At 43.6% G+C, this 24,709-nt stretch overlaps 1 protein-coding gene across 4 annotated transcripts; it reads left to right on the top strand.

Moving 5' to 3' along the window:
• Positions 1 to 24,709, top strand: PSEN2 (presenilin 2). Of its 4 annotated transcripts, none has more exons than XM_038176123.2 (12): positions 1 to 160; positions 4,400 to 4,600; positions 5,319 to 5,548; positions 6,759 to 6,900; positions 7,507 to 7,574; positions 8,541 to 8,761; positions 9,345 to 9,443; positions 11,252 to 11,329; positions 12,922 to 13,041; positions 13,591 to 13,709; positions 15,503 to 15,602; positions 23,829 to 24,709. In XM_038176123.2, exons 2-11 carry the CDS (start codon positions 4,457 to 4,459, stop codon positions 15,599 to 15,601), a joined length of 1,320 nt encoding a protein of 439 aa, XP_038032051.1. In that variant the 5' UTR covers positions 1 to 160; positions 4,400 to 4,456; the 3' UTR covers position 15,602; positions 23,829 to 24,709. The 4 variants fall into 4 exon arrangements, with proteins under 4 accessions (XP_038032051.1, XP_038032049.1, XP_038032052.1 ...); XM_038176121.2 differs by having other exon boundaries at positions 15,403 to 15,602; XM_027453672.3 differs by lacking the exon at positions 1 to 160 and adding an exon at positions 3,519 to 3,675 and having other exon boundaries at positions 15,403 to 15,602.

The following is a 24,709-nucleotide window of genomic DNA, read 5'->3' as shown; positions in this document are numbered from 1 at the left end:
GGCCGAGTGGCGGCTGCTGTGGTAAATGGGGATGGCGGGCGCCACCCTTCCTTCGGCCGGGGGTGGGGACGGAAGGCTGCGGGGCCAATGGAGGGAAGGGCAGGGCCGAGCAGGGCCGAGCCGGGCTGAAGGGAGCCGAGCCGGGCCGGGCCGAGCGCAGGTGGGCATCGGGGCTGTGGGGTCGGGGGCTTGAGGCGAGCTGAGGCGGGCTGGGCTGGGGGTGGCTCGGCGGCACCGCTGCGGGGGGTGTGGGACCGGCAGCTGTGCTGGGTCATCCTAGGAAGGATATGTGTGTGGTTATGTGTATATATGCATATATGAAATGGAAAATGATCTGTATTTGTTGTTCCCGGAGTGATAAAGCGTCTGTTGTGTCTCTTTCTGAGTGCGCAGAGGTGGCTGGCCGTGTGTTTAGGTGGACAACAAAGCTGGCCCCATGTTGCAGGCCAGCTGAGCTGTGGTGCTCCTGTGTCTCCTTGGGGCAGCTTGTGGTGGGGCCATATTAACTGCCCCTGGTGCCCTGAGCCCTCGGACAGGGTTCAGGAGGACAGCCCGGGTGTCCCCGGTGTGTCCCTGGGGCACCGCCAGCAGGACCAGAACTGGGAGCTGCTCCTCCGTGTGAGGTTGGACCCAGGCTTTGAGGTGTCCCTGGTGTGTGTAGGTCTGTATCCACTCATATTGACTGCTACGGGTTTGGGCCTAGGGCTGGCGAAATAATTCTTCTGACCTTCTTGGGGAAGGGTCCGGTTTCAGCTCTGTCAGCAGAGTAACGCCGTGGCTGCGTGACGTGCCTCTCTGTGGGAAAGTAATGCTAGTGTGTATGTTTTGGCTTTATTTGTTGGCACCAATCTGGAAATTTTTCCTCCTAATTGTTATCCTACCACTTGGAATTGCTGAAAATGTTTTCCTCCCCTGTATGTTAACCAGCAGCTGTGATTACAGGTGAAACTTAGGGGACCATCAGGCCGTCGGTGTCAGCCCAAAGCTTTCTCTCTGTCTAACTGTAGCAAAGGAAAACTGCTTCTCTTCATCTGATTGCTATCAAAGAGAACAATATATATGGAGGAGTTTAAAATCTCAAGTGGATTATTAAATATTATGCCAGCCAGCAGCAGCTGTTCTGTGCTATACCTTACACTGGTAATATTTATCAAGGATGAAAAACATAGCAAACAACTTGGTTTTGTTGCAGCACAGTGATGCTATAGCATGAAATTAAAAAGCAAGCCAGGGCTAGATCCTCATATTCGTTTGAATTGGCCCCATTTCAGTGTAATTGATAGAGTGGATTTATCCCAGTTGAGAGAGATCTCTTGCACAAAACACATACGGAAAGAGAGAAATGGTAACTCCTGCTTCCCTGTAGGCTTCACAAGGCTGCTATAACATAGGGTTTGCTGTAGTCTCACCTCAGCTGCTCCATTATAAGCAATGCTTAACTACTGACCTAGTTTTTGTCCCCTTTCATTTCTGCTATGTGGTTTTGAGAGTTTGGTCTTTTGGTTCTTAAACATCTTGTGATTTTTTTAATGTGTATTAATAGTTTGGATCTATCCACAGAGGAAAACCTTGCCTGATGTCCTGTGGCTTACTGGGTCAATTTGAAGACTATCTGGCACCCAGTGTTTCTGTCCTTCATTGGCTTTATTTAGTAGACCATGCTCTGTCATGTGAATATAAATTCAGCTTGCATTTCATCCTTCTGAAAGCTCCTCTTGTGGTATAGCCAGAAGGCAATTGTGCTTGTCTCAGCCCTCTACTTTGCTTCCCTAATCTGTCCTTTCCCCTCTTCAGCTCAGTCTAGGGAAACACATGGTCTGTATGCACTGATCTATTTAAAATGACCAGAAAAATGACCATATCCAGGAAAGAAGGTTGTGCTGACTGTGTGGCTGTGAGTGACCAGTGTGGTCCTTCCTCCCTGAAATCAGTGACGGTGTAAACCAGAGCTCTGTCTGGCGGCCAGCACAGCCTTGGTGCCAGTTAGTGCAACTCAGAGGGGTAAATGGTGGTGTTAGACAAACTGCACTGGGGTTGGTGGTAGGGCATAGGGCTCCTGCCTCTGTAAGCCGTTCACCAAAGAGCCCTGCTTGGCCCTGTGCTCCTCTTTCCTCCTCTGGGCACTGGGTCTGGGGCTGCTTGGGCAGCCAGCCTGGGAGCCTGTCATACTGAAACCTGGCTCAGCGAAAGCTATGGCAAGCAAGCACCTGTTGTCTCTTCAAAAGAACTGGGTTGCTGATGAGCACCTGGTGCTGGCACAAGAGACAGGGTGGTGGGACAACTCATTGGCAGTAGCACAGATTTAGGTCACTTTCAGGTACCTGTGAATACAACTTTGGAGATGAAAAGCATTGTAGCATCTTTGCTTTTATCCTTTTTGAGAGGGAATAACAGAAAATATCTGGCGATATTACAACAGGAGACTCTTCCCATGTAATTATGAGGGTTAGAAGTTACTGGTGTGTTTTTGCTACCTGTATAATTCTTCCAGTGGGTACAACTAGGATGGTGAAAGTAGGCTAATTGGCTGTGCCTTCTGAAACCTCTGCAATATCGCTGTGCTCACATAGAAGCTGCAACACAATTTTTGCTGAAATACTGGGAGAAAAAGGTCTTTGTTTTTATGCGGTTGTTAAAACCTAAACATTAGTCCCAAACGCTGAAAGAGTAAACTTTACTCTTACAACTGAACTAGAATCTAGGCTCTCAGCTGTAAACTGTGAGCCCCACGTGCTCAGAATGTGTTGAGCAACTGGGGAGTGGAGACTTTGGGCTCTGTAAGGAGAAAAAAAAAAAAAAAAAACACAAAAAGGGAAGTGTTAGGCAGCTCACTGCAACACAGCTACTGTGAAGCTGATAGGCCTGGCTTGAGGGTTGCCCCTGCATTTGTTCCTATAAATGTACTATTTTTATCACTGAAAGAGGAATTGAATTAGAGGAAAACGCTTGAAGAGAAGGCATGAAAGGAGCAGATGTCTGAAAAGTGTTTCACTTGGGCAGATTGAGTTTGCTTTCTGAAATGTTTTGAAGGTGACCAGTGTATTCAGGATGCTGTGAAAGATGGGGGAATCTCCCACTCCTCCCTCTTTCCTTCTCTTGAAGTGAATTTCAGTCCTTCTAGTGAGAAGCAAGAATCTCACAGAGCTTTGAAGCGTCTACTCCAGCCTCTCAAGCTGGCTGGTAGACAGAGAAGTCCACTGGTCAGACCATGAATGCTTAATTCAGATGTATGTGGCTGTGTCCAAGTCATGTGGCTGCTTCAGCTTCCTCCCCTGAGTTGGTTATGTTGCCTGAGATACACTCGTGTGGGGAGCTATTTTGTTTGTTTTGGGGGGGGAATACGTGGGTAAAATCCAGCAGAGGAGAGTTGTTCTCGTAGGTGTTACAGCTTTACAATGCATTAGGGGTCTGGTTTTGCTTATGGGTAGGTGGCTGAGAATCAGGTGCCTGAATTATCCTTCTTTACTCCAGTTGCTTTCTTAAGCTGCCTTAATAAAAGATAAAAGGAATTTTCCTATCAATCCCATTTAGAGCTACCTGAAATCATGGCTTCAGGGCTGTTCTGCACTAGCTTTATCCAGGACAGTGCAGGTCCTGTCTCCAGTGTCTACAAGGAAGAGCTGTTCCTTTCCTTTCTGCGTTGTGCCACTGCTTTCTTCACTTCTCTGCACAGCGGTAGGTGGAAAGAGGCCAAAAATGTCAAGTCTCCACTTCTATACTTGAAGTTGTTGCCCATCCAAGTGGGTTTGCTTTTAAGCACAAGTCAGTATAAGAGGAAGAAGTAGCGGCTCACCTAAAGGGCCAAGTTCTTCCCCTTTATTTACCCACAGCCCTTGGGCAGAGGGAAGAACTGCTTATGAAATTCATCTGGATGATCAGCAGCCATAATACGGAAGGCACTATGTAACTCCTGCTCAGTGGCTTATGTAAAGCCGAGGCTCCAGGTTACTAAGAAACTTCTGCTACCTGCTGATGCCTGTAGGAGTGTTGCGTAAGAGCTGAGCTCTCCTAGCTATCTGGCAGCCAGGCAGCATTCGAGGTGAAGCCTTGTTTGGCTCATACAAAACAAACACCAAGCACTGGGAAACCTCCTCTGTGAAAGTCCGGGTGTACTGCTCATGGAAGAGGCCAAGCACAGAGGCAGGAACTGTGGCAGAGGGGAAAAAATACTCGGTGGATTAGGTGCAGTTGGTTCAGCACTGCATTTTGCTGTTCCCCCTGGCTGCAGGATACTTTAACTGAAGATTGTTGTGTCTGATGTGACAGCAGGCTAAATCAGCTATCAGAAGGAGATAGAGTTATGAAGCCTGCTGAGATTGTGCTTCCTCTTCAGACTCCCGGTTGTTTGCGCTACAGTACTCACTCTTTCTCTTTTCTTTGGCTTTGCTTGTTTTCTCAGCCGTGAGTAGCTCCTGGCTGTGCCTCTCTGGAGTGAGTGCTCCCCAGGAAAGTGACGATGATCACGTTCATGAACAACTCAGACAGTGAGGATGAGACCTGTAACGAGAGAACATCCCTGATGTCTGCAGAGAGCCCTCCAATACCTTCCTACCAAGATGGCTTGCAAGCCTCAGAAGCAGGGGAAGCGCAGATACATAGGGTGAGTATGCATCCTCTCCGGGCACTGAAGAAATGGGGTATGATGGTAAAGGTAGTCCTGTTACCCCTCAATCCATCCCAGCAGGCAGGCTTTTAGGATTGGCTTTGGCCAGTGTTACTTCTCTTGGCCAGCAGCTGCACTGCCTGTTCCCATTTCCTTCACTGTGACTTTTTCCTCCCTTTTTATCTCCGTATATACTCCTCCCCTTTCCTTCCTTTTGGTAAAGATACAAGCTTTTAATCAGGACCTGATGCACATACAACTCGTGCAGGATATCCTTTTTAGCCTTCTCGCTTTGCCAGAAACCCTTTGTCTGCTCAGGTCAAATGCAGCAAATGTTGGGACAGGATCTAGTCCTACTGTCAGTGAAGCACTGTGGTAAAACAAGCACCGCAGTGCTCTGGGAGTGGGATCTGGTCAGGTTTATGCCACCTCCGATGAAATTTGTTCCCTCCCAGTTCTGTACACCTCACCCTTCATATGCATGTGTCAGCCTCTCTCTGTATGCACTGAAGAGGCCCTTAGATATTTGTGGGTTTGGTTTAAAAACTGCTGCAGCCTATTTGTAAGGGAATTTCTAATTGCATTGCTCAGTTGGCACCATCCTACTAGGAACAAGTTGCTATGCTGTGGTAGCCTCAGCAGCCTCATGAAATAGTGGAATGAAGCTCTGAATGCAAGGAAAGGATCTTATATATGTGATAACTTTTCTTTTCAGAAGAGGCACGCAGGCAGCAGCCGCAGCCCTAACAATGTTGCTGATGGGGATATGGCTGACTCGGGTGTTCGAGCGCGAGGGAGCGCCTTGGAAAACGAAGAAGAGGAACTGACGCTGAAATATGGAGCGAAGCATGTAATCATGCTCTTTGTGCCTGTCACCCTTTGTATGATTGTTGTCGTCGCCACCATAAAGTCAGTGCGCTTCTATACGGAGAAAAACGGGCAGCTGTAAGTGGGGTCTTCAAAACAGCCTCTGAGTACGTGGGATCCCTGGCATTACACATATACTCTGTGCACATACACCTATGTACACAGCGTGCCTCCTTGGCAGGCTGGGAGAGCCTTTACATGGCTAAAGATGGCTCTGTAAGCATACCAAGGTCTTACACAGATGAACACAGCTTATTTTAGTAAATTTTTTCAGTACCTGTATTGTACTGATTCATTAACACTATCATTAGGAATGAAATCACTTCATGCTGTAGTATAAAAGGCCCGGGTTTACCTCCTGGTCTGTTCACTCGCTGGCTGGAAGCAATCAGGGAATAACATGTTCATTTGGATGAGTGTCTCATTTCCTGATGACATTTTTGGTTCCCGAAGACTCATGGTGTGGATACATAATTCCATCCAGCTCTTCCTGCCTGCTCGAGACCATTCCCAGTGTTCCAACAGCACTTCACGTGGTGGCTGGAGGAATGGAACCAAAGAAAAGAAAATGGAGGGGGTGGTGGCGTGATAAGAAGGGGTAAAAAAGCCCAAGACACTCTTAAAAATTGTAGAAAGAAAGGGTCCCCCCTTGCTGGACAGCACCTGGGATGCGTCCTTGTTATCATGGAGAGGGTACAGAGATATACAATAAAAATTAGTGGCCTCAAGAGAAGTTGCTAAACTTATTTATCATAGCATCATAAAAGGGCTTGGGTTGAAAGGGACCTTAAACATCATCTAGTTCTGACCCCCCTGCCATGAGCAGAGATACCTTCCACTAGATCAGGCTGCCCAAAGCTTCACCCAATCTTGCCTTGAAGTCTTCCGGGGATGGGGCATCCACAGCTTCCCTGGGCAACTTGTGCCAGTGCCTCACCACCCTCTGAGTGAGGAATCTCCTCCTAACATCTAATCTAAATCTCTCTGCTCTCTATTAGTTTAAAACCTTTCCCCCATGTCCTCTCACTATTTTCCCATTTATGCTCTGTTTCTGTTTAGAGCTCTGCCAGACGCAGCTGCTCTGTGGTAGTGCGCTTTGGTTAAACAACACTAACCTGTAGCTGATAACTAACTGGATCCCAGCCCCTCCAGAGGATACACCTGATGTTTACCGTCCTTGGAACTCATTCCTCCCTTTCTTTCCCCCCTGCACCAATCCGTTTTTATCTTGGGGTGACTAGTTAAATGAGAATATACATGCTTGATGTGGCTTTGCTTTATACTGCAGGATCTACACTCCCTTCAGCGAGGACACCCCGTCTGTGGGCCAGCGTCTCTTGAACTCGGTGTTGAACACCATCATCATGATCAGCGTCATTGTTGTAATGACTGTGTTCCTCGTTGTTCTGTATAAGTACCGCTGCTACAAGGTAAAGCATTCGTGCCCGAGTGTTTGCTGCGTGCTTGCTGTGAGCAGGTTCGAGTGAGGCTTGTCTGTCAGGGAGAAATACAGGCACTGCACAGGTTAGTCCACAATTTAGTCGTGGCAGCAATTTTGTTGTAGAGAAGCCTTTGCTAGCAGTGTTAGAGTGTGCCTCAGAACGCACTTTGCTGTTCATTTGCCACTAATGGTAGGATGTTAGAAACAGCCTGTTATTTGTGCTAGTCAGGTTTGAGTCCTCTCCTTATGGTCAAAAAGTTTTGCAGCTTGTACTCAAGGACTCAGTTGTGCCATTTAAGGCGAATGCCTTCTGAAGTTTTGGACAAACTGTGTGGGAACTAGTCTCATTCTTGCCTGTGGAGGCTCTGGTGGAAGAGAAGGACAGAATATAGAATGAGTTTGGGAGAACTGGGAGCAACTGGCTGTCCCTCTTCCCTCATCAGCTGTGGGGAAGGAGGGTCTTTGGAAACCGGAGGAGAAGTGAAGAAGGAAAGGCTGTTGGACAATAGGAAGGTCTGTCATTAGTGCATGCAGCACTGCAGCCTGTGCAGGGGGAACAGCCCCTTCAGTCACTTTCTTTTTTTGCTCTTAATAGTTCATCCATGGCTGGCTAATCCTGTCCTCTTTGATGTTGCTGTTCCTCTTCACCTACATATATCTTGGGTAAGTAGAAATGTTGCAATTAACTTAGTGGTTCAGAACTACCCTCTTTTTCTGTTTGGAGAAAATCCCCAGCTTAATGAATGGAATGTCTCTCTTTCAATGAACAGAGATTTTAAAATAAAAAGTGTTAGCATTAGACAGCTTTTTTTTCTTTTTTTTTTTGATGAAAAATGAGGTCTTTAATGGGCAACGCCTGATTTTACAGTGGTTACTCTACAAAAATCATGGGGAAGTGATACCACAAACATGAACTGAACTGGCTGAACTTTGTTGTACAGAGGTACATTGATAGTGACTTTCAGGAGATACTGGTATAAACTACCAACATCCTGGGATATCTGTTGTCAATTGTTTCTAGAGATGTCACAGAGACAGTTTAGCTAGGTGGAGGTTCCCAAAACATGCCTTCGGTGTGTCTTTAGCCTCTGAGAACCAAGTCGAAAGGGACTTAGTGTTGAGTTGGTTCTCTGGATTGTCTTGCCTTATCCTCAGACTGTGTCTCTTCAAACTCATTCCTTTAGCTCCAAGTTGAGAAAGAAACAACCTTTCAACTTTCCAATGACACTTGCTTATATTTTTCTTATTTAATATTGAAATGCATCCCATCATGCTTCTGGTGGGATAACTTGCACATGATTTCTTAGGTAAAGACTGCTGCATAGTCGTGAGCCTATGTTAAATCTTGTCTTGAAATCTGGCCTGCTCAGATCCTTGGAATCACTGTTGACCTCAGGACTAAGGCAGTGTAGTGTTCGCCACACACAGCACACCCATGTCCTGCAGAGGAAACACAGAACTAAGAGCAACAACTGGCTGCCAGGCTGGTTCCCCTCTTGAGATGACATCTGCTTATATCCTGCTTCCTCCTGGTGTCACAGGAGGCTTGCTTGTTTGAGTAGATCTAGCAAGGTGCTTTGCATGTCGGTTGCTTTTATTGCTCAGCTAAATTTCACTGTTGTCTTCCAGTGAAGTACTGAAGACATACAATGTGGCCATGGATTACCCCACAGTCATTCTAGTCATCTGGAATTTTGGAGCTGTTGGGATGATTTGCATCCACTGGAAAGGCCCCCTGCAGCTCCAGCAAGCATATCTCATTATGATCAGTGCTCTGATGGCACTGGTTTTCATTAAGTATCTACCTGAGTGGTCGGCATGGGTGATTCTAGGTGCAATCTCCATCTATGGTAAGTCTGGGCTGTGACTCTGAAGGCGTGGCTTGTGGAGAGGTTATTTGGAGTTAAAATAGTTTTAAAAAAAAAATCTCAGTTAAAAGTTTGAAGAGAACTTGCAGGATGATGTATCTGGAAGGTAATATTCAGCTTGGTGAGCTCTGACAAGGAGAGAGAGTATGCAAAGAGGAACTTGACCAAAGGTTGAAAAATAGTCAGCATACATAGTAAAGGATTGAGGAACATAATCAAAGTACCTCCAGTTCTCTGTTAATTAAATTTAACAATTTAATGTAATCCTGTCATCTAGTTTCAAATGAATGATGTGTTGCTCTCAAGAAATTTAGGACTTTTGTAGGACTAATACAATGAAAACTGTTACTGTCACATTAAGCCTTGGGGGATGGTATTTTAAATGAGCATCATCTTCAGAGACTAGCAGCTACAGTTGCACAGCAGCAGAAGTCACCATTCAGGAAATCATCTGGTTAATATCGATAGATGTCATTTTGAGGGAGGAATAGCTTTTCAAAGAGCAGGAATGCAAAATATGCATGACAGTTTAAGGTAAGATTGTCTGTTCCTTTTCTCTCTGCAGATCTGATGGCTGTTCTCTGCCCTAAGGGGCCACTGAGAATGCTGGTAGAAACTGCACAGGAGAGAAATGAGCCCATTTTTCCTGCATTGATATATTCCTGTGAGTAAGATTAAAATACGAATGTTTTTAACGACAATGTGCTTGAAACCTTTTTCTGTGTCAAACCAGTAAGCGCTATTTTAGTTATTTCCTTGCCCTCAGATTGGTGCATATTTATGTCCTGGAACAGACCATTTGTAGAAGACCTTATCAGTTACAATGGTATTAACTCTAATTAGCCACAGGGGTGGGCAGATTTGCCTTGTGAAACTAAAATGTTCAAAAGTAGATTTACCTTTCCATGAATAGCCGAACGTAAATCTTTGTTCTGCATAATAAGCCTTGTGTAGACAGCAGTGTTTGTAAAGTTTTGTAGCTAGATGATGCCCTCTCAGTACCCATCTTCTTTCTGCATAAGCTTTATAGGCTCACTTCAAGTGTTTGAGGCTCTGCTCTTCCTGTAGCCTCCTCTTGCTCTGTGCATTGTATGGATGGCAGTGTGAGATATTTGCTTTATTTTTCATTGTCTGGCTGCTCCTGGCAAGTGGCTCTGTTCAAGTATTGCTCTGACAACAAAATCAGTCCTCTCTTCCCTGGATTTCCTGGACTGTTTAACTATGATGACATCCTGTGCCTGTATCCACAAAGGCATTCGTATGCTTAAGACTGGGATAGTTGGAAGGCAGGTGACTTAACGTTTCCAGGACCTGGGCTCAAGTGCTTCCTGGACCTCAGTGGCTTCCATTGCATCACTTGTAAGGTGAATCAGTATTTCCAAACGTTGGGTGCCAAGCTGAGGATGCCTACAACTTGACTGATCTAGTTTTTCAAGTGTTTAGTGTTATATAAATGCTTCTGTATGTTCCAAGTAGAGCTTCTGTTGACTTCAGCTGACTTCCATTCCACGTGGACATGCTGTTATACCGGCCTGAAACAATCTAGATGAAGTTTTCCCCATGTTTTATTTAACAAACAAACAACAGTTTCACTAAAGGAGAATGCAATTCAACAAATAATAAATACTGAACAAAAAGTTCTTAGGCAGAACGTCAGTGTTTCCATTGCAAGACCGCATTCTGTGGCTACCTCTAGATGCAAAAACATCACCGTGACTGAGTGTGTAATGGAATAGTAGACACTGTGTTTGCCTTGGCTTGTTGTTGTTTAGTTTAGCTTCTGTAAAAACAGGGAGACTGAGGTACTCTTATATAAAAAGCTAATTTGAGTCCCCTTCAGCATGGTTTGTATCTCAGCATGGTTTGTATCCCTTCGTAAATTAGGGATTCATCTCAAGAATAAACCTGCAAACATCCTTCAGTTGTTCTTGGAACCAAAACAAAAATAGCCAATATTTTGACAGGAGAAAAAGAGTAAAAAGAAAGAGGGGGAAAAAAAAAAAAAACACAAACAGAAGTGCAGGGAGAAAACAGACACTCAGACAACTCCAATGAATCTCTCACTTGTGTTTTTTACCTTCAGCAGAAGAGGGGGAGTATGCCATCTGCCTTAATCTCTGGTTACGTTTTGTACTACCATCATTTCCTGGGCAACTGTTCCCTTTGAATAGAAGAGCCAGAAACCAGGAAAAAAACAAGATGATGAGGACCCTTATTTGGGATTTTTGCTGTCTTCAGGATACAGACAAAACTATACTGACTTGTGCTCTGAGACTTTTCTTAAAGACTGAATAGGTGCACAGCCTTTTTGTCTGACCTTGCCTTCTAAGTGACTAGGGAAACGGACTGAGAATCAGTGTTGTAGCATTAACAGGGGAAGGGTTTATATTTGTAGGGATAGCTAAATACTTAGGAACTCTGAGCTACAGTGACCGATGTTTTGTGTCTGATTTCTTGCTCTCTTTTTTCTAGCTGCTATGATATGGACAGTTGGAATGGCAAAGCCAGACACAGCAGCAAGAGGACCAAGTCAGCAGACATGGGATGCAGGTTTGCTTGCATGTTACAGTATCCTGTGTAAATAATACACGTTTGAGACTGCAGGTCTCAATGTTAAGGTCTTGAATCCCAAAGGTTGCATGTTTTTTTGCAGTATTGTCACATCAGTTGCAGAACTTTATGGTGTTCTGAAACCTGGTGTTTGGACTGGCAGCAAAGATGGTGTAGGAAGCTCCAGTATTCGGGCGGCCTTTATTTAAAAAAGAAAAGTGTTGTCCAACACACAGCTTCAGATATACTGAAGTTAAAGCTGGTGTTGGGCTAGTGGGGTGGTGGTTGTTACAGTTTTAGCAGCTGGGGATAGGTAATTACAACATAAGGTCATAAATATAATGCCAGTGAGCTGGTGAACTTTTGTTAGTGAGTTGCACTCAGGCAACTGCCACAGAGCAGACGTACCCTTAGCTAGTTCTAAGTCCAGTTTAGCTTACCCTGCCAAAGAAAATGGATGTCTTTACATTTACCCTTGGGTAAAGCTTATGTTTGGGCAGTTACCCAGCAGGAGCTGATGTGTTCCAGGTTTACATTCTATCAGATCCTGTGGTAGTTTGTGTGCCATTGTTTTTATCTTCTTGAAATGCAAGTTAAACAGCACTTTTGAAGGTGATTGAGTAAAGTCTGATTTGTGGCATTAGAAGTATTTTCCATCTGGTCCTGTTGCATTTGCTTATTTTCAAGATAAAATAGCTGACATACTAACGAATGACAGTCACAGTCCTGCTTTGAAATCAAGCACAAAGCAGGAGCAAATGGCACCTTGGGTTCTACCGAATGCCCCTCTGGAAGCTCTGTGTGTCCCAGATCACAGTCTGTTGACATCTGCAGCAGCAGTGTCCTGTCAGATTGCCAAAAACTGGCAAGTTTGTATAAATACTTCTAAAAAATAGGAACTGTCAAATAGAGTAATGTGTCATTTACCAGCTGCTTCCAAAAGCACTGTTGATTGAAAATGGAAAAAATGAAAGGACTGTTGTTAAATATGTTTAATAGAACCCAAAAAAAGAAATTTCTGTTGTGTGAACACCCAACACCAACATCAATGTGATTCAGAACAGATTTTTTTTTTTTTTTTTTTTCATAAATGGCAGTCTTCCTAGTCATCCATTTTGGTAATACTACCAGCTAGGGAACACCTGACACCTCCACCTTAAAGACAAAACCGTATGTATTAATTTTACTTGGTTTCACTTCTCACTCTAGCCTGTAGAGGCTGTGGATACCAGCGTGCCCACCAGCTTGATTCAGGGATTGAAAACCGAGGTGAAGACTCTCTTTGCTTTTAATAACTGGCAGAGCAATGCTTAGTTCTGTGCTTCTACTCCGTTTACTCACTTGTTGAAGCCGCTGGGTAGTTGCCAAACAAGCTGTGAACGTGTAGCCTCCTCAATGGTTTCAAATAATAACATGTTTTCTGCAAATGCCTGTGCTTGAGTTGGTCCTGACTCCAAGACAAAGGGCTTATCTATTCCTGAGAAGCTTCATAAGAGTGGAGATTGTGTGTATCAAAGCAAGATATAAATGCAGTTACCTCTTGTTTCTTTTTTTTTTTTCCTCTTTTCTTGGCCTATTTTTGTGGAATCAAGCGGAAGATGAGAGAGAGAACCACAGTAGCCCTTCACACTCAGACTCTCAGATTTTGGAGACGAGGAGTCCTGTTCCAAGCCACCCCATCACTTCTTTAGAGGAACCGGAGGAGGAGGAAAGTAAGGGAAGCTTCATACCTTGTTATCAGTGCAGTCAGGGTTAGAGCCTGACATTTTTACTCATAGTGGTTAACATGCAAACTCAGTTGACTCTAATCAGTTTATTTGAAAAGTTGTGACTTGTTGGGCAACAAAGGTTTTGACTCGGACTGTGTATTACTTCTTACTGGTGCAGTATCTGTTCTGGGATTGTAGCTCCAGTGATATACCTTGGCTACGTAGACAACTTAAGCAGTTCCTTCTTCCCCTTGCATCCCACTCCTCTTCTGTCCTTCAGCTGTGACAGCTGTAAGGCAGCACAGGGAAGCACCTCAGAGAATGAAGTTGAGTAAAAATAACTGCAGAAGAGGGTGTCTGGAAGTCCTGACCCCCTCAGTAAGCTGTGGAGGTAATCCCTGTTACCTCAGTGCAGGATGCTAAGGGTCCGGGTTGGTGGGTAGCCAGGACTAGCAACCTTCAGCTGGTCCTCAGGAAAAAAAAATGTTCAGGAGGAAGCAAAACTGGAGAAGTAACACCTATTTTCATTTTTTTCTCTTCTACTTCTCACAGGGGGTGTGAAGCTGGGCCTTGGAGACTTCATATTTTACAGTGTTCTTGTTGGGAAAGCGGCTGCCACACCTAGCGGAGACTGGAATACTACACTAGCCTGCTTTGTAGCCATTCTTATAGTAAGTAACCAAATTCTTACACCTTACAGTCTTGTTTAGCTCAGCAGTGTTGCCAGAATTACCAACAGCTGAGCACTGCTACATCACTGCAGGTAACATCCTGGGTATTTGGGTGAGAGCACCAGTGGATTTTCTAGCATGGTGCTTGGCCTATAAGGACATGACCTCCACATGATTAGCAAGCATAGTCAAAAAGGCGAACTCCCTTTTGCTAAGGAGAACTGTGACATAGGGGGATGAAGGCCTATTTCATTCTTGGGTTTGAGCTGGGAAAACGGAATGGAAAGAAACTTAAAAATCCATGAAAATTATCAGTAAAAGCAGGTGACTAGCATACTGTACCTGTTTAAGGTAATAAGGTAGGGTTCTTACTAAGAACTAGCTGTTTACACCAGTATCTTCACTGAAAATGAACCAGGAGAGCAATGGCAGGAGTTTTAGAAGGTAAAAGGAATTGCAATGTCATTCTTGGGCTTCCATTTCTCTGCTTGGATCCCAAGGGGAGAGACTTACAGTGACTATCACTTTTGAAAACCATGGATTAGAAAGCACAAGAACTAGAAATTATCGCATTTTAAAAGTGTGATTACCTTTCCTACTTCACAGGTCAGAGACACCTATAGGATCACTTAGCTCCATATTCTGGTGACTGGTGGCCATTCACAGGGTCCCTTTGTGGGGAAAGTTCTCTTTTCTGTCCATCAGACCATATAACCCATTCTGTCTTTTACAGTGCTGTTAAATTCGTTCTGGCTTCATTTTGCAGTTTTATATTTCTGTTGATATGTAACTTTCTGTTTCCCAAAATGGTCTCTGCAGTTTCTTTGCAGTGAGCACATCTCTAAATGTATATGTAAACTATGGAGTAGGTGTAGGCCAGATACTGTCCATGAGTCGTGTAAAGAGCACAGCCACAGGCTCAGCTGGATCAACCTTGCAGTCTAGAAATACTGATTTTAAAAAGATCCTGACTGCTGATCTGTAGCTAATAGATGTTTTTTGGAGCCCAGTGTGAGCACTGTCTCAGATGTTCCCTCATCGTGGAGGGAGAAAAAAGGGCTCAGATAAGAGAATTAATCCATACTTAAATATACATAGTTGTACTGTATATCCAAAACCTACAAACACTTTGACATGTTCCAAAAGATGGATCTTGGCCTGCTGTCAAGATAAAGAACAGAATTCACCTAGCGAAATAAGCAATCTAGTCAAAAGCACAGCAGTGGGATATTTTTTTGTTCTTTTTTTCCCCAAGAGACCTTGAAACCTGTGCGGGTATAAGAAGTACATGCCACTGTGTATTAGAGCCCTCCAATGAAACTCCTTATCTATGCAGTTCAATAGGATGTAAATAGTCTTATCTGCTGGATCAGTAACAAATACATAATGGAATAGTACAAAACATAAAACAATCTGAAAATAAATTAACCTCTCAGGGTCAGTTGTATGTCAGCATTAGCTGTTTTACACTACTTTCTCAGCAAGCAGCTCTGCTTCAGGTTGCTGAAGAAAATATCTGGCCAGCTTGTGAGAAAGATGAAGGTGTGGGAAAAATGTCTCATTCCACTGTAGCTCGGGCAGGCTTCAATTTCTGTATAGTGTATAGAGCTTATTATTCATATATTAGGTTATTGATGACCTATGTTTTTGGGCTTCTTACTTTATTTCTTTGTTTTTTTATTCTCTCTGGCAGGGTTTATGTTTAACTCTTTTATTACTGGCTGTTTTTAAGAAAGCATTGCCTGCTCTTCCCATCTCCATCACCTTTGGCTTGATCTTTTACTTCTCGACAGACAACCTTGTGCGACCATTCATGGACACCCTGGCCTCCCACCAGCTGTATATTTAGAAGAAGAGGGAGTTGGAGGATTCTTTTTAAAGCTTTTCTGTGAAGTACGGTACACTGTTTGGAATAAGTCATAACATTTTACACCTAGTGCCATGTATTTGTAAAGAAGGCAATAACTGTGACATGATGCATACTAAAATCCTAGTTACATGTTAAGCTGAGATTTTTCACAGGACTTCTAATGCTTGAACTCCAGTGAAAAGCCTAGCTCACTGCTGAGGTCAGAGTTAAATAACTTGTTTGTTCTTTAATGTGCATGCAGGCTCCTGTGAGCAAGGAAGCCTGTATGTAGTGTGGGGCGCTGGAGGGATGAAGAGTCTGATCTGTGCTTCCAGAAACTCAGGCATTTTAGCCACGGAATTGCAGACAAGTTTAACTGTACTCTAAAATTGTTAACACTTCTCACTTTTGAAGTGTTGTGCAAACATGAAATGAAAGTCAGTCGTACTTGCAATTAGAAAAGCAGAGCAGTCAGTATGCAGAGAACAGAGTACTGCTACACCTAGTTGTGAGCATTAGGCAGATGCCTAAGGCTGAACTACATAAGCTGGCCTCTGTTTGTACAATTTCTATTGAAATTGCTCCTAATGTCTGTTTATTCTGATCCTAGTAAGACGTAGCCATGGTGGATCTAGGCAGCATGTCACTGGTAGGACATCTGAACATCAGGCTTGTTCCTGAGTGCATCCACCGCTGCAGCTAGCAGCTGAAGGCAGGGTTGACTGTTCTAGCGGATCAGATCCTCGCCATGGGAAGACAGCACTGTCTCCTCACAGCACTTTCAGCTTCTCAAAAATCTTTTCCTGGATCCATACAACAATCCCCAAGTAGCCATAAGGTGGAAATTACTGCACAACTCCAGTAAATCGGTTGACCTGTAACTTCTCATGTGTAAGCTTGGTCTCATTTCTGTGCATTGCTATAACTGCTCCAGAGGAGAATTTACCTTCTGTTTATGAAGAGGTCCTCTTACACTGATTGAGGATTGGCTTACTTAATTTTTGGTACTATTGTTTGAAGAGTTTTTACTACGAATTTTAAAATAGTTATTTAATGTAAAAGGAACTCTTTTGAAAATATTGTCATAATTTGTATCAAAATATGGGGGAGCAAACTTTAATCTGCTGTTACATTCCAGAAGGCATCATTAATGCTGGGAATATTTACACAGCATTAAGTGACTTCATAACAACAAAAAAAATCACACTTGTCAGTAAAAACAAACAAAAAATCTGACTTGACCTTGCTGTCAGATGTATTTAATCACACTTCTCTTACACATTTTAAAGGTGTTTCATTTCTTTTTATGTCAGTTTCTTAGAAGTAGACAAACTTTGTATTTTTTTTTTCTTCTAAGGTGTGTATAATAGACAAACTAGCTCTGTTTTCTTAGACAGCTGATCAGTATCAGTGTTTCAAAATACAACATTACATAGTGTTTTGTGAACAATGCAGTGTCATTGGGAGATGGAGAACTTCATGTCTGAAGCTACTTTTTAGATAACACTTTGAACTATGCCTTTTTAAGATAGATTAGCTTGAACAAGTCTATTGGAAAAACCACTACTTTGATATTTAACAAGGACTTCATGTAGGTGCCTCAAACAAATTAAAAAAAAAGTTTTTATGAATTGTAGGTGTCTCTGTTTGGACAAGTAATTTTTGCTCTTTTAGTTTTCTTATTAAATTTGTAATGTTTGGACTTAAACTGTAGGCAGAGTTAATTATTACTGATAGGTATTTTTTTAAAAATGTGAACTACTAGAGCTATCTGCTGTTTTTTTTAAGGGTTATGGGAAAGTTGTGTTCTTTATGTTGCCAAATCATAGTACAATCACTTGCAATCATGATTTTATTTTTTAGACTGCATGGTTTAGAGAGGATGTTAAATATTTATATGTACTAGAAGAAATGTCCTGCTTAGCTTAACAGGGTTGTAGCATATTGTTTAAAATGATTTATTTTTATGCACATAGAGTTGATATGTGAAGGGAATGGGGGCGGGGAGGGATCTTTTAATTACTGAAGGATTATTAAAGATCCTTGAGTTTTTTGTAGATTTGTTTGCCAAAGGATTGGCCTCTTACTGATCAAATTCTGCATAACTTATAAAAAAAAAAAAAAACTTCATGAGGTAACTGAGCAGTGTATTGTCAGTGCAACAAAATATGTTGTCCTGGTAAGTGGTAGGAGTATATTGTATAAAAACTGGAGTGGTTGAATTGTGTAAAAAAACTTATGTATTTACTACTAATGTGTATATATATTCACCTTGATGCACCTTGTGCGTGTGAATGTGTGTATACACACATGAGTTTTAAAATAATATTGAGTGACTTCTCATCTCATTGGTCATTTTCATTTGTGTATGAAAGTGAAGTTTTATTTGTGATACTAACATTGCACAGCATGGCACAGAATTTACTTGCACCCTTCAGAAAGGAGGAACAGGAGCTTAGTGGCTGCTACACAAGAAATTGGCACAGTGATCTCGCAACTTGACAACTTGATTCTGCGCGTGCGTGTGTGTGCATAGCAAAGTTGTTTGTCTGTTCTGTTCAGTCATTGCTTTCACCTTGCTGCATGCTCTGCTAACCTGCAATCTCTTTGACCTTGGAGAAATCCTAAATACTCGATATGGCTCTGAAAAAGTACAGCTGTCAGGTCAGGTAGGCTTAGGATGACACCCACCTCGTCACTCAGTAGCTCAAAGCCCTGTGGGAGGTGCCATGTGTTGGCATTTTTCTACGTGATCCCTGTCACATCTCCTCTCCAGTCTAAAATGAGTGTTTCATTGCATCTAGTCTGAAAAGTGGCTTGGGCATAGCAACAGTCCCTAACATGTAAGATTGAGGTTATGTCAAGGAACAAAAATGCAGTGGTAAGCCTGCCTAATGCAAACCTAAGCTTATCATTGCTGGGAGATACGCAGCCTTCTTCCAGCTTGTAGCGTCTCTGTTAAAAGCCTGTGCAATGTAATCAATTTGCTGTTGTCACCTTCTGACCATGTAGCTTCTGCTTGTGCTTAATTGTTGTTTCCTCTTGCTGCTTTGTTGTTGCTTTTGGTTTCAGTTGTTATTGTGGGGTTGTTTAGTTGAAGGTGTCTACAGTGCATCAAAAACAATGCACAAGAAGCAGTGCAGTCATAAAGAAACTACAAGAAGTAAGACACCTTTCAGAATCATGCTGTGCTCCCACAGCAACGCTCATCAGATACTCGGTCTCATTTGCAAAACCTAACTTCAGAAATTACCTCAGTGAGAAGCCAGTCTGTGCTAGAAAGATCATCTCCCTCTGGTTCACAGAGAGAGAAGGATGTATCACAATGTGAGGTGTCTCAGCAAAAGCAGTGTATAAAAATTGCTGAAACTGGGTCAGCAAGGGTTAGTGGGTACAGCAAGGTCACAACACGCTCCTACCCCAGTCAGGAAAAAGAGCAGTGGTCTGTTAGTCTACACCTTCTCTGCACCAGTCGCTAATGAAATCTCCACGGGGCCATCAGATTGTTAGGCCATCTCTCTTTGGCTTACTGACAATTGCTGTCTGAACCCTAGTGAAGAATAGTTCAAGGCTCACTGTCCTTGTCAAACAAAATATATGGTGGTCTCCCTCATACTCCCAAACCAATACATTGCTTTGCTTTGTTTTTGCCTTCCTAGGCACTTCAGTTAACCAGTTCATGTGAGTTTCCCCTTATTTTTTTTATTATTATTTGAATATATAATTATTTTTGTTGCCTGTTTCCGTCAGTCCCTGGTCTCTGTGTCTGCAGTACAGCTCTCTGGCAGCCATAGGAGGGCAGTAAGTCTATATGGAGAATTACCAGCCATTTTAAAGCACTCTTCTGTTTGTGCCTTGTTTTTCATTGAGGCTGAAGGTTCTGCAGTCTCCCTTATGGCAAGGTTTTTTAGCAGGCACCCCATGTCCCAGCATAGCTGCAGTTTTGGCACAGCAGGGGAGAGGTCTTGAATGAGCGTGAGCTCAACTGCACAAGAATCCATTTAAAACCAGATGGTTTCAGTGTCCTGCCATGTTCAACTCTGTAGCTGTGAGATGCTGCTGTTACAACACTGCATTTTGTTTGTGTCCTTCCTTGTTTTTGTTTTTTTTTTTTTTCCTCTAAAGAATTCAGCCCTAGTTTGAGTTCTACAAATCTCAAGTGTAAGTCAGATGCTTCTCCAGGAACTGTTAATTTTTTTTCTGAGCATCTTCAAGAAGCAAAGGAGTAATTATACTTAGTGATTTGTCATGTCTTCTGTCACTTGCAGTCTCCTGTTTTGTCCCAGCAGGTCCTGCTTACCTTAGAGAAGAGCAAGCATCATTCCAGCTCTCTGCATTGGGGGATGCAGGATCTAGTTAGGTCTTGTCTTTTTGTCACCAGTAGCGATCTAATTTTCTTGAAGTCAGTTGCATTATAAGAAGGCAGCCTGGACAGATAGTATCTTCCCATCCCATAGTATTCATGTCTCCTAGCACACCACAGCGTCCCTAGTTAAATTTATCCTTGCTTGCTCTCCCTTCACCTTATCAGGAAAGATGAAGTGGTGTGAGCTGTTCCAACTTCACAAGTGGGAAACACAGTGAGAGTAGGAGTGTAAATGCTGGGTTTAAGCTTGGTTATGTAGGAAAAATCAGGGCATCAAACATGAATAACAAGTCACCCTTCTTCCCTTTACATCTTCCTGTTGCTACAGGTTTTCATTAATCCATCTTTTCCCACTAGCTTCCAGGCATTTGCCCTGGGCCCTCAAGGAGTTAAGTGAATATTGAACTGTTTATTTCCTCCTTCATGCAATGCATTTGTTTGACAGGTGCCCAAGAGCACAATTTGGATGTGTCAGTGCTCAGTATTATTTATCACTCAGTATTTAATAGATATAAAGACTATGAAGTGGAACTAGCTAAGCTCCTTGATATAGAAACCTGGTTTGGGGCCAAGGAGTAGGAGGGGGAGTTTTCCAGAACTGGAAACTGTTTTGAGTCCTGTCAAATACAGGCTGAACAGAGTGGCAGCTCCCAAGGCCAGCTCAAGGTTAGGTCTTTGCAGAAATAAATGGTGTGTGAAGCCTGGTACTCCCTAACTGCTTTGCAGGGCCTGAAGAATCAGGAGGAGGCAGAGGAGGAAAAGCACTAGGCCAGCATTCTTTCACATCACTGTTTTCCATGTTTTCAATTATAGAAACAATCACAGAATGGCTCAGGTTGGAAGGGACCTTAAAGACCATCTAGTTCCAGCCCCACAGGTGGGGATGCCACCCACTAGATCAGGTTGCCCATGGCCTCATCTAACCTGGCCTTGAACACCTCCAGGGATAGGGCATCCACAACCTGTTCCAGTGCCTCACCACCCTCTGAGTGAAGAATTTCCTCCTAACCTCTAATCTCAGTCTCCCCTCTTTTAGTTTAAAACCATTCCTCCTCATCCTGTCACTATTGGATTGAGCAAAGAGTTGCTCTCCATCTTTTTTATAAGCCCCCTTCAAGTGCTGGAAAGTCACAGCGAGATCACCCCGGAGCCTTCTCTTCTGTAGGTTTAAACATTCCCAGCTCCCTCAGCCTTTCTTTGCAGGAGAGGTGCTCCAGCCCTCTGATCAACTTCGTGGCCCTCCTCTGGACCTGCTCCAACAGCCTTCTAGTGCTGGCGGACTTGGACTCAGAGCTCCAGGTACGGCCTAATGAGGGCCTCAACTAGGGATGGTCACTGCAGCCCAGGCTGCCTCCAGTCTTCACCTCCTTGATGAGCTCTTCCACACTGGTGAGCACCAGTAACGCTTCTCCTCTGGTTGGTTTGCCTAACACCTGGACCAGGAACTTTTCCTCAATGTCCTCTAGGAATCTCCTGGATTGCTCACAGCCTGCTGGGTAGATTTACCAGCAGACATCTGGGTGGTTGAGCTCTGAGCCTGTCCGTGGCTGTTTCTCAGAGGCATCTCTTCATGGTCACTCCCTTCCACACTTCTGCAGGACTGAGTGAGGTACATGTAATCAGTCAGGTGGCAGAAGGAGAGGGCAAAGCACTCACCAACCTATACAAGCAAAGGCCATTTACAAGGAGCAGAAATAACTGATCTGTCTAGCAAATCAATAAAGAACTACAGGCTGAGTAATGTTTAACCAAGTTTCCCAAAACATGGGAGAAATGGTAATATGGTGTTCTTGAGGCACATAGCTGCTCATCAGCTGCTATACTCTCCTCAGCTTCATCTCACCCAAAAGGGCTTTGCTTGATACCTGTGAAGCATTGTTGTGCAGAATATAAACAATATTGTGAACATTTTACTTTGCTGGAGAGGTTTTGTCTTGATAAAGGAAAGAAATTCTTTATACAGAGAACAACAAACAACCACCCCAGGGAGACGTGGTAGGGTCCCCATCACTGGAGATTGTCAAGATGGGGTTGGATAGGGTGAATCTCATCTAGGTTCCCTTTTCTAAGAAAAGGTTGGACCCGATAATCTTCTGAGGTTCCTTCCAACCTGGGCTCTTCTGTGACTGTGATTAATTGCTAAGGTGACAGGGGCCAGGTGCACTGTCCCAAAACCTATCCAAAGACAAGGACTAGTATCGCTTTCTTCCATTTAGTGCTTCTATCTGCAGCCTGTCCACCTGACTCTGTCCTTCTCTCAGCATGCTCTGCTCCCCTGGGCTCGCCTCCAGCTTTCCAAAGTACCAAGAACCCATTCTGTGCCCGTGTGGAAAAATTTGGAGGGAAGGGTGAGTTTGTGTGGCACAAACCACAGCCACACGTAGCGTGGTGGTAAGAGTGGTGTGCCAAACACCTTTTTCCAGCAGTCCTCTGTCAGCGATAAACATGTTTGCAGCTGTGGTTTGTCGTGACTTGTTAGCACCCCATCTAGAGAGTAACACTTCTCTTTTCTTTCATAATGTAAAGAAAAAAAAAATCCACGTACCTCTATACAAATTTCCACTTTGAGAAAACATTTTTGCAACAGGTCTTCTCTCCCAGTGGAACAGAAATCATGTTATCTGACCCAGTGAGACTTTGTGTGTGTGGTGGAGGGCAGGGGCATGCCCTGGTGCAAGACAAAGAGGCTGTGATCTGCCTCACGTCCCTGAAAATCTGCTCTGTGAAATGCCTGAAAAGTAGCCTTGCTACTTACTCTCCAAACAATTATTAAAGATAATCCCAGCATTAGTGGGCCTGCCACGGCTTCCTAGTAGAGGTCAGCGGTGTATAGTCACTTCCCTGGAGCCATGCAGCACTAGCCACAAAGGCTCTGTCAAAAGCCAGGCTGTGTAACCTCGCAGCAGCTCCTGCCCACTTCCTGCTGGCAGGAGGGCTCAGCCTTCCAGCAGCCCCACTGGTTTTCCCTGCCTCCTCCAGCTATGCAGAGCGAGGCTGTTAGCTGACAGCTCCAGGAAGAAAATGGGGGCGGGAGGTCGTGAAATACCTGTTTCGTTCCCTGCACTGCATCTTCTTGGACAGAAAACGTTTGTCAGAAGAACTGCTACACTGACTCCTTCCAACAGCGCTAAATCAGCTTAAAGTTCTCACTGGCAAAATGAAATTGAACCCTGTCTCCTTCTCTTTGTAGTGAGGGAAGAGAGAAAAGGCCAAGTGCAAAGAATGCCTTGATGTTTTTGGGGTGAAAATACACAGTTCAGGAATCAGAGCAGTCCTAAGCGTTATAAAAATAGCTCATCGTTTGGATCCTGGGACGATCCTGGATGTGAATTTACCCCTGACTGACTCAGAGAGATCTCATTTCTTTACAAGGCTGTTGCTCTCATTCTTGGCCGTAAAGCCTTGTAAATAACATGAGATACAAACAGTGTCACTGAAACGTGCCAAAGTTTTGAAATACCCAGAAGTTAACTACTGAAACCAAGCCACCTGTCCAGTGGCTTCTCCTTGAGCTGTTTCAATTCGTCATCATTACAGTGTTAGGTTGGTGGGACACCAATTTATCAATAAATTTATCAGGCAGATAAGACAATTCCTTCTTCCCTGAAGAAATTGCCCTATATAAAAGATGAATGAACATGAGGTAAAGCCCCTTAGGAGGTAGCTTATGAGAGCTTCGATAGCTGAGGGAAGCATTTCCAGAGTAGTTTTTGCTTTGTGATTAGCTACACAAATGTGGGAGAAGGATGGTGGTGCACATTTTGTTGTGGTCAGAGGAACAGATTGGGCCTGTCCAGTGTAAGAGGTTTTCTGAGTGTTCTCTGAATAGCCTGGGTGCTTGTCAACCTGATGACAAGACCAATATTAGCTTAATTGAGAATCCATCAACTTTTTCTTTCTGCAGGTTAGTTGTCTGCCTACCAATCCTGTTGCATTGGAGCCCTTCTAACTGCAGGGACTGAAGATCTTTCCAGGCTCTGGTTCTCTAACTTTTTTTTTAGAAGCTGAGACAGTCTGACCAATTCTTCTCTACGTATGCCTGGGAACTTGGCCACTTTGTACAAGGCTTTAACAGAAGCCAACTTTCTCTGCGTTCTTCAAAGCAGTCAACATCAGAACTGGAAGAGATTTTTTTTTTGGGGGGGTGGTGGTGGGGGTGTTCCCTGATGTCCAATAAGCAGCAAGCTGCTATCTGCTGAGCAGACTTTCCTCAGAAAGCAGCAAACAGGAGGAGAAAAGCAACCTTACCTAAAGGCTGATAGAGGGCCTGCTGGAAGTCACGTTTAAAGAGGCCTGGACTCACTCCTTGCCACGTCCTTCTTGCTGCTTTTACCGAGAGCTGCAGCAGAGCTGGTCATGAAATGTGAGCAACCCCTGAAATTGCATCATTAAGCCCTTCGTTATGTAAGTCTCGGTGGGCAATACGAGGTAAAGATATGATGGCACCACTGAAGCATTTGCTATGGAGCCGTAACTTCTGGCTGCTATGTCAAACTTTCCCACTGACCTTGGGTAAGGTACTGACCTCTGACTTGTAAAATCAGGATATCTGGAGAAGTAAATTATCTTCAATAAACCATTTTAGGATCAGTGAGGAGAAAGCTCTGGGGAAGTGTGACTCATTCTTAGTTATAATTTGGTTATTATAATTTCCATTATATTTATGTATTGTATTATACTTGAGAATAGATCTATCATTATAGTGTTTGTATCTAGATTGTAATTTGTATTATATTCAAATTTATTACAAGTTGTATTATAATTTAATAAAAGATTGATATATAA

Source organism: Anas platyrhynchos, chromosome 3 (assembly GCF_047663525.1).
Source record: "Anas platyrhynchos isolate ZD024472 breed Pekin duck chromosome 3, IASCAAS_PekinDuck_T2T, whole genome shotgun sequence".
In the NCBI taxonomy this organism is placed as follows: Eukaryota; Metazoa; Chordata; class Aves; order Anseriformes; family Anatidae; genus Anas; species Anas platyrhynchos.
The sequence above is the reverse complement of the archived record's forward strand: the minus strand, read 5'-3'. Positions and strand labels throughout refer to the sequence as shown.

Coding starts and splice junctions, on each gene's coding strand:
- PSEN2 (XM_038176121.2), top strand. CDS start 4,457: ATGATCACGTTCATGAACAACTCAGACAGTGAGGATGAGACCTGTAAC. Junction 5,549..6,758: donor ACGGAGAAAAACGGGCAGCT/GTAAGTGGGGTC, acceptor TTTATACTGCAG/GATCTACACTCCCTTCAGCG. Junction 11,330..12,921: donor TCAGCAGACATGGGATGCAG/GTTTGCTTGCAT, acceptor TGTGGAATCAAG/CGGAAGATGAGAGAGAGAAC.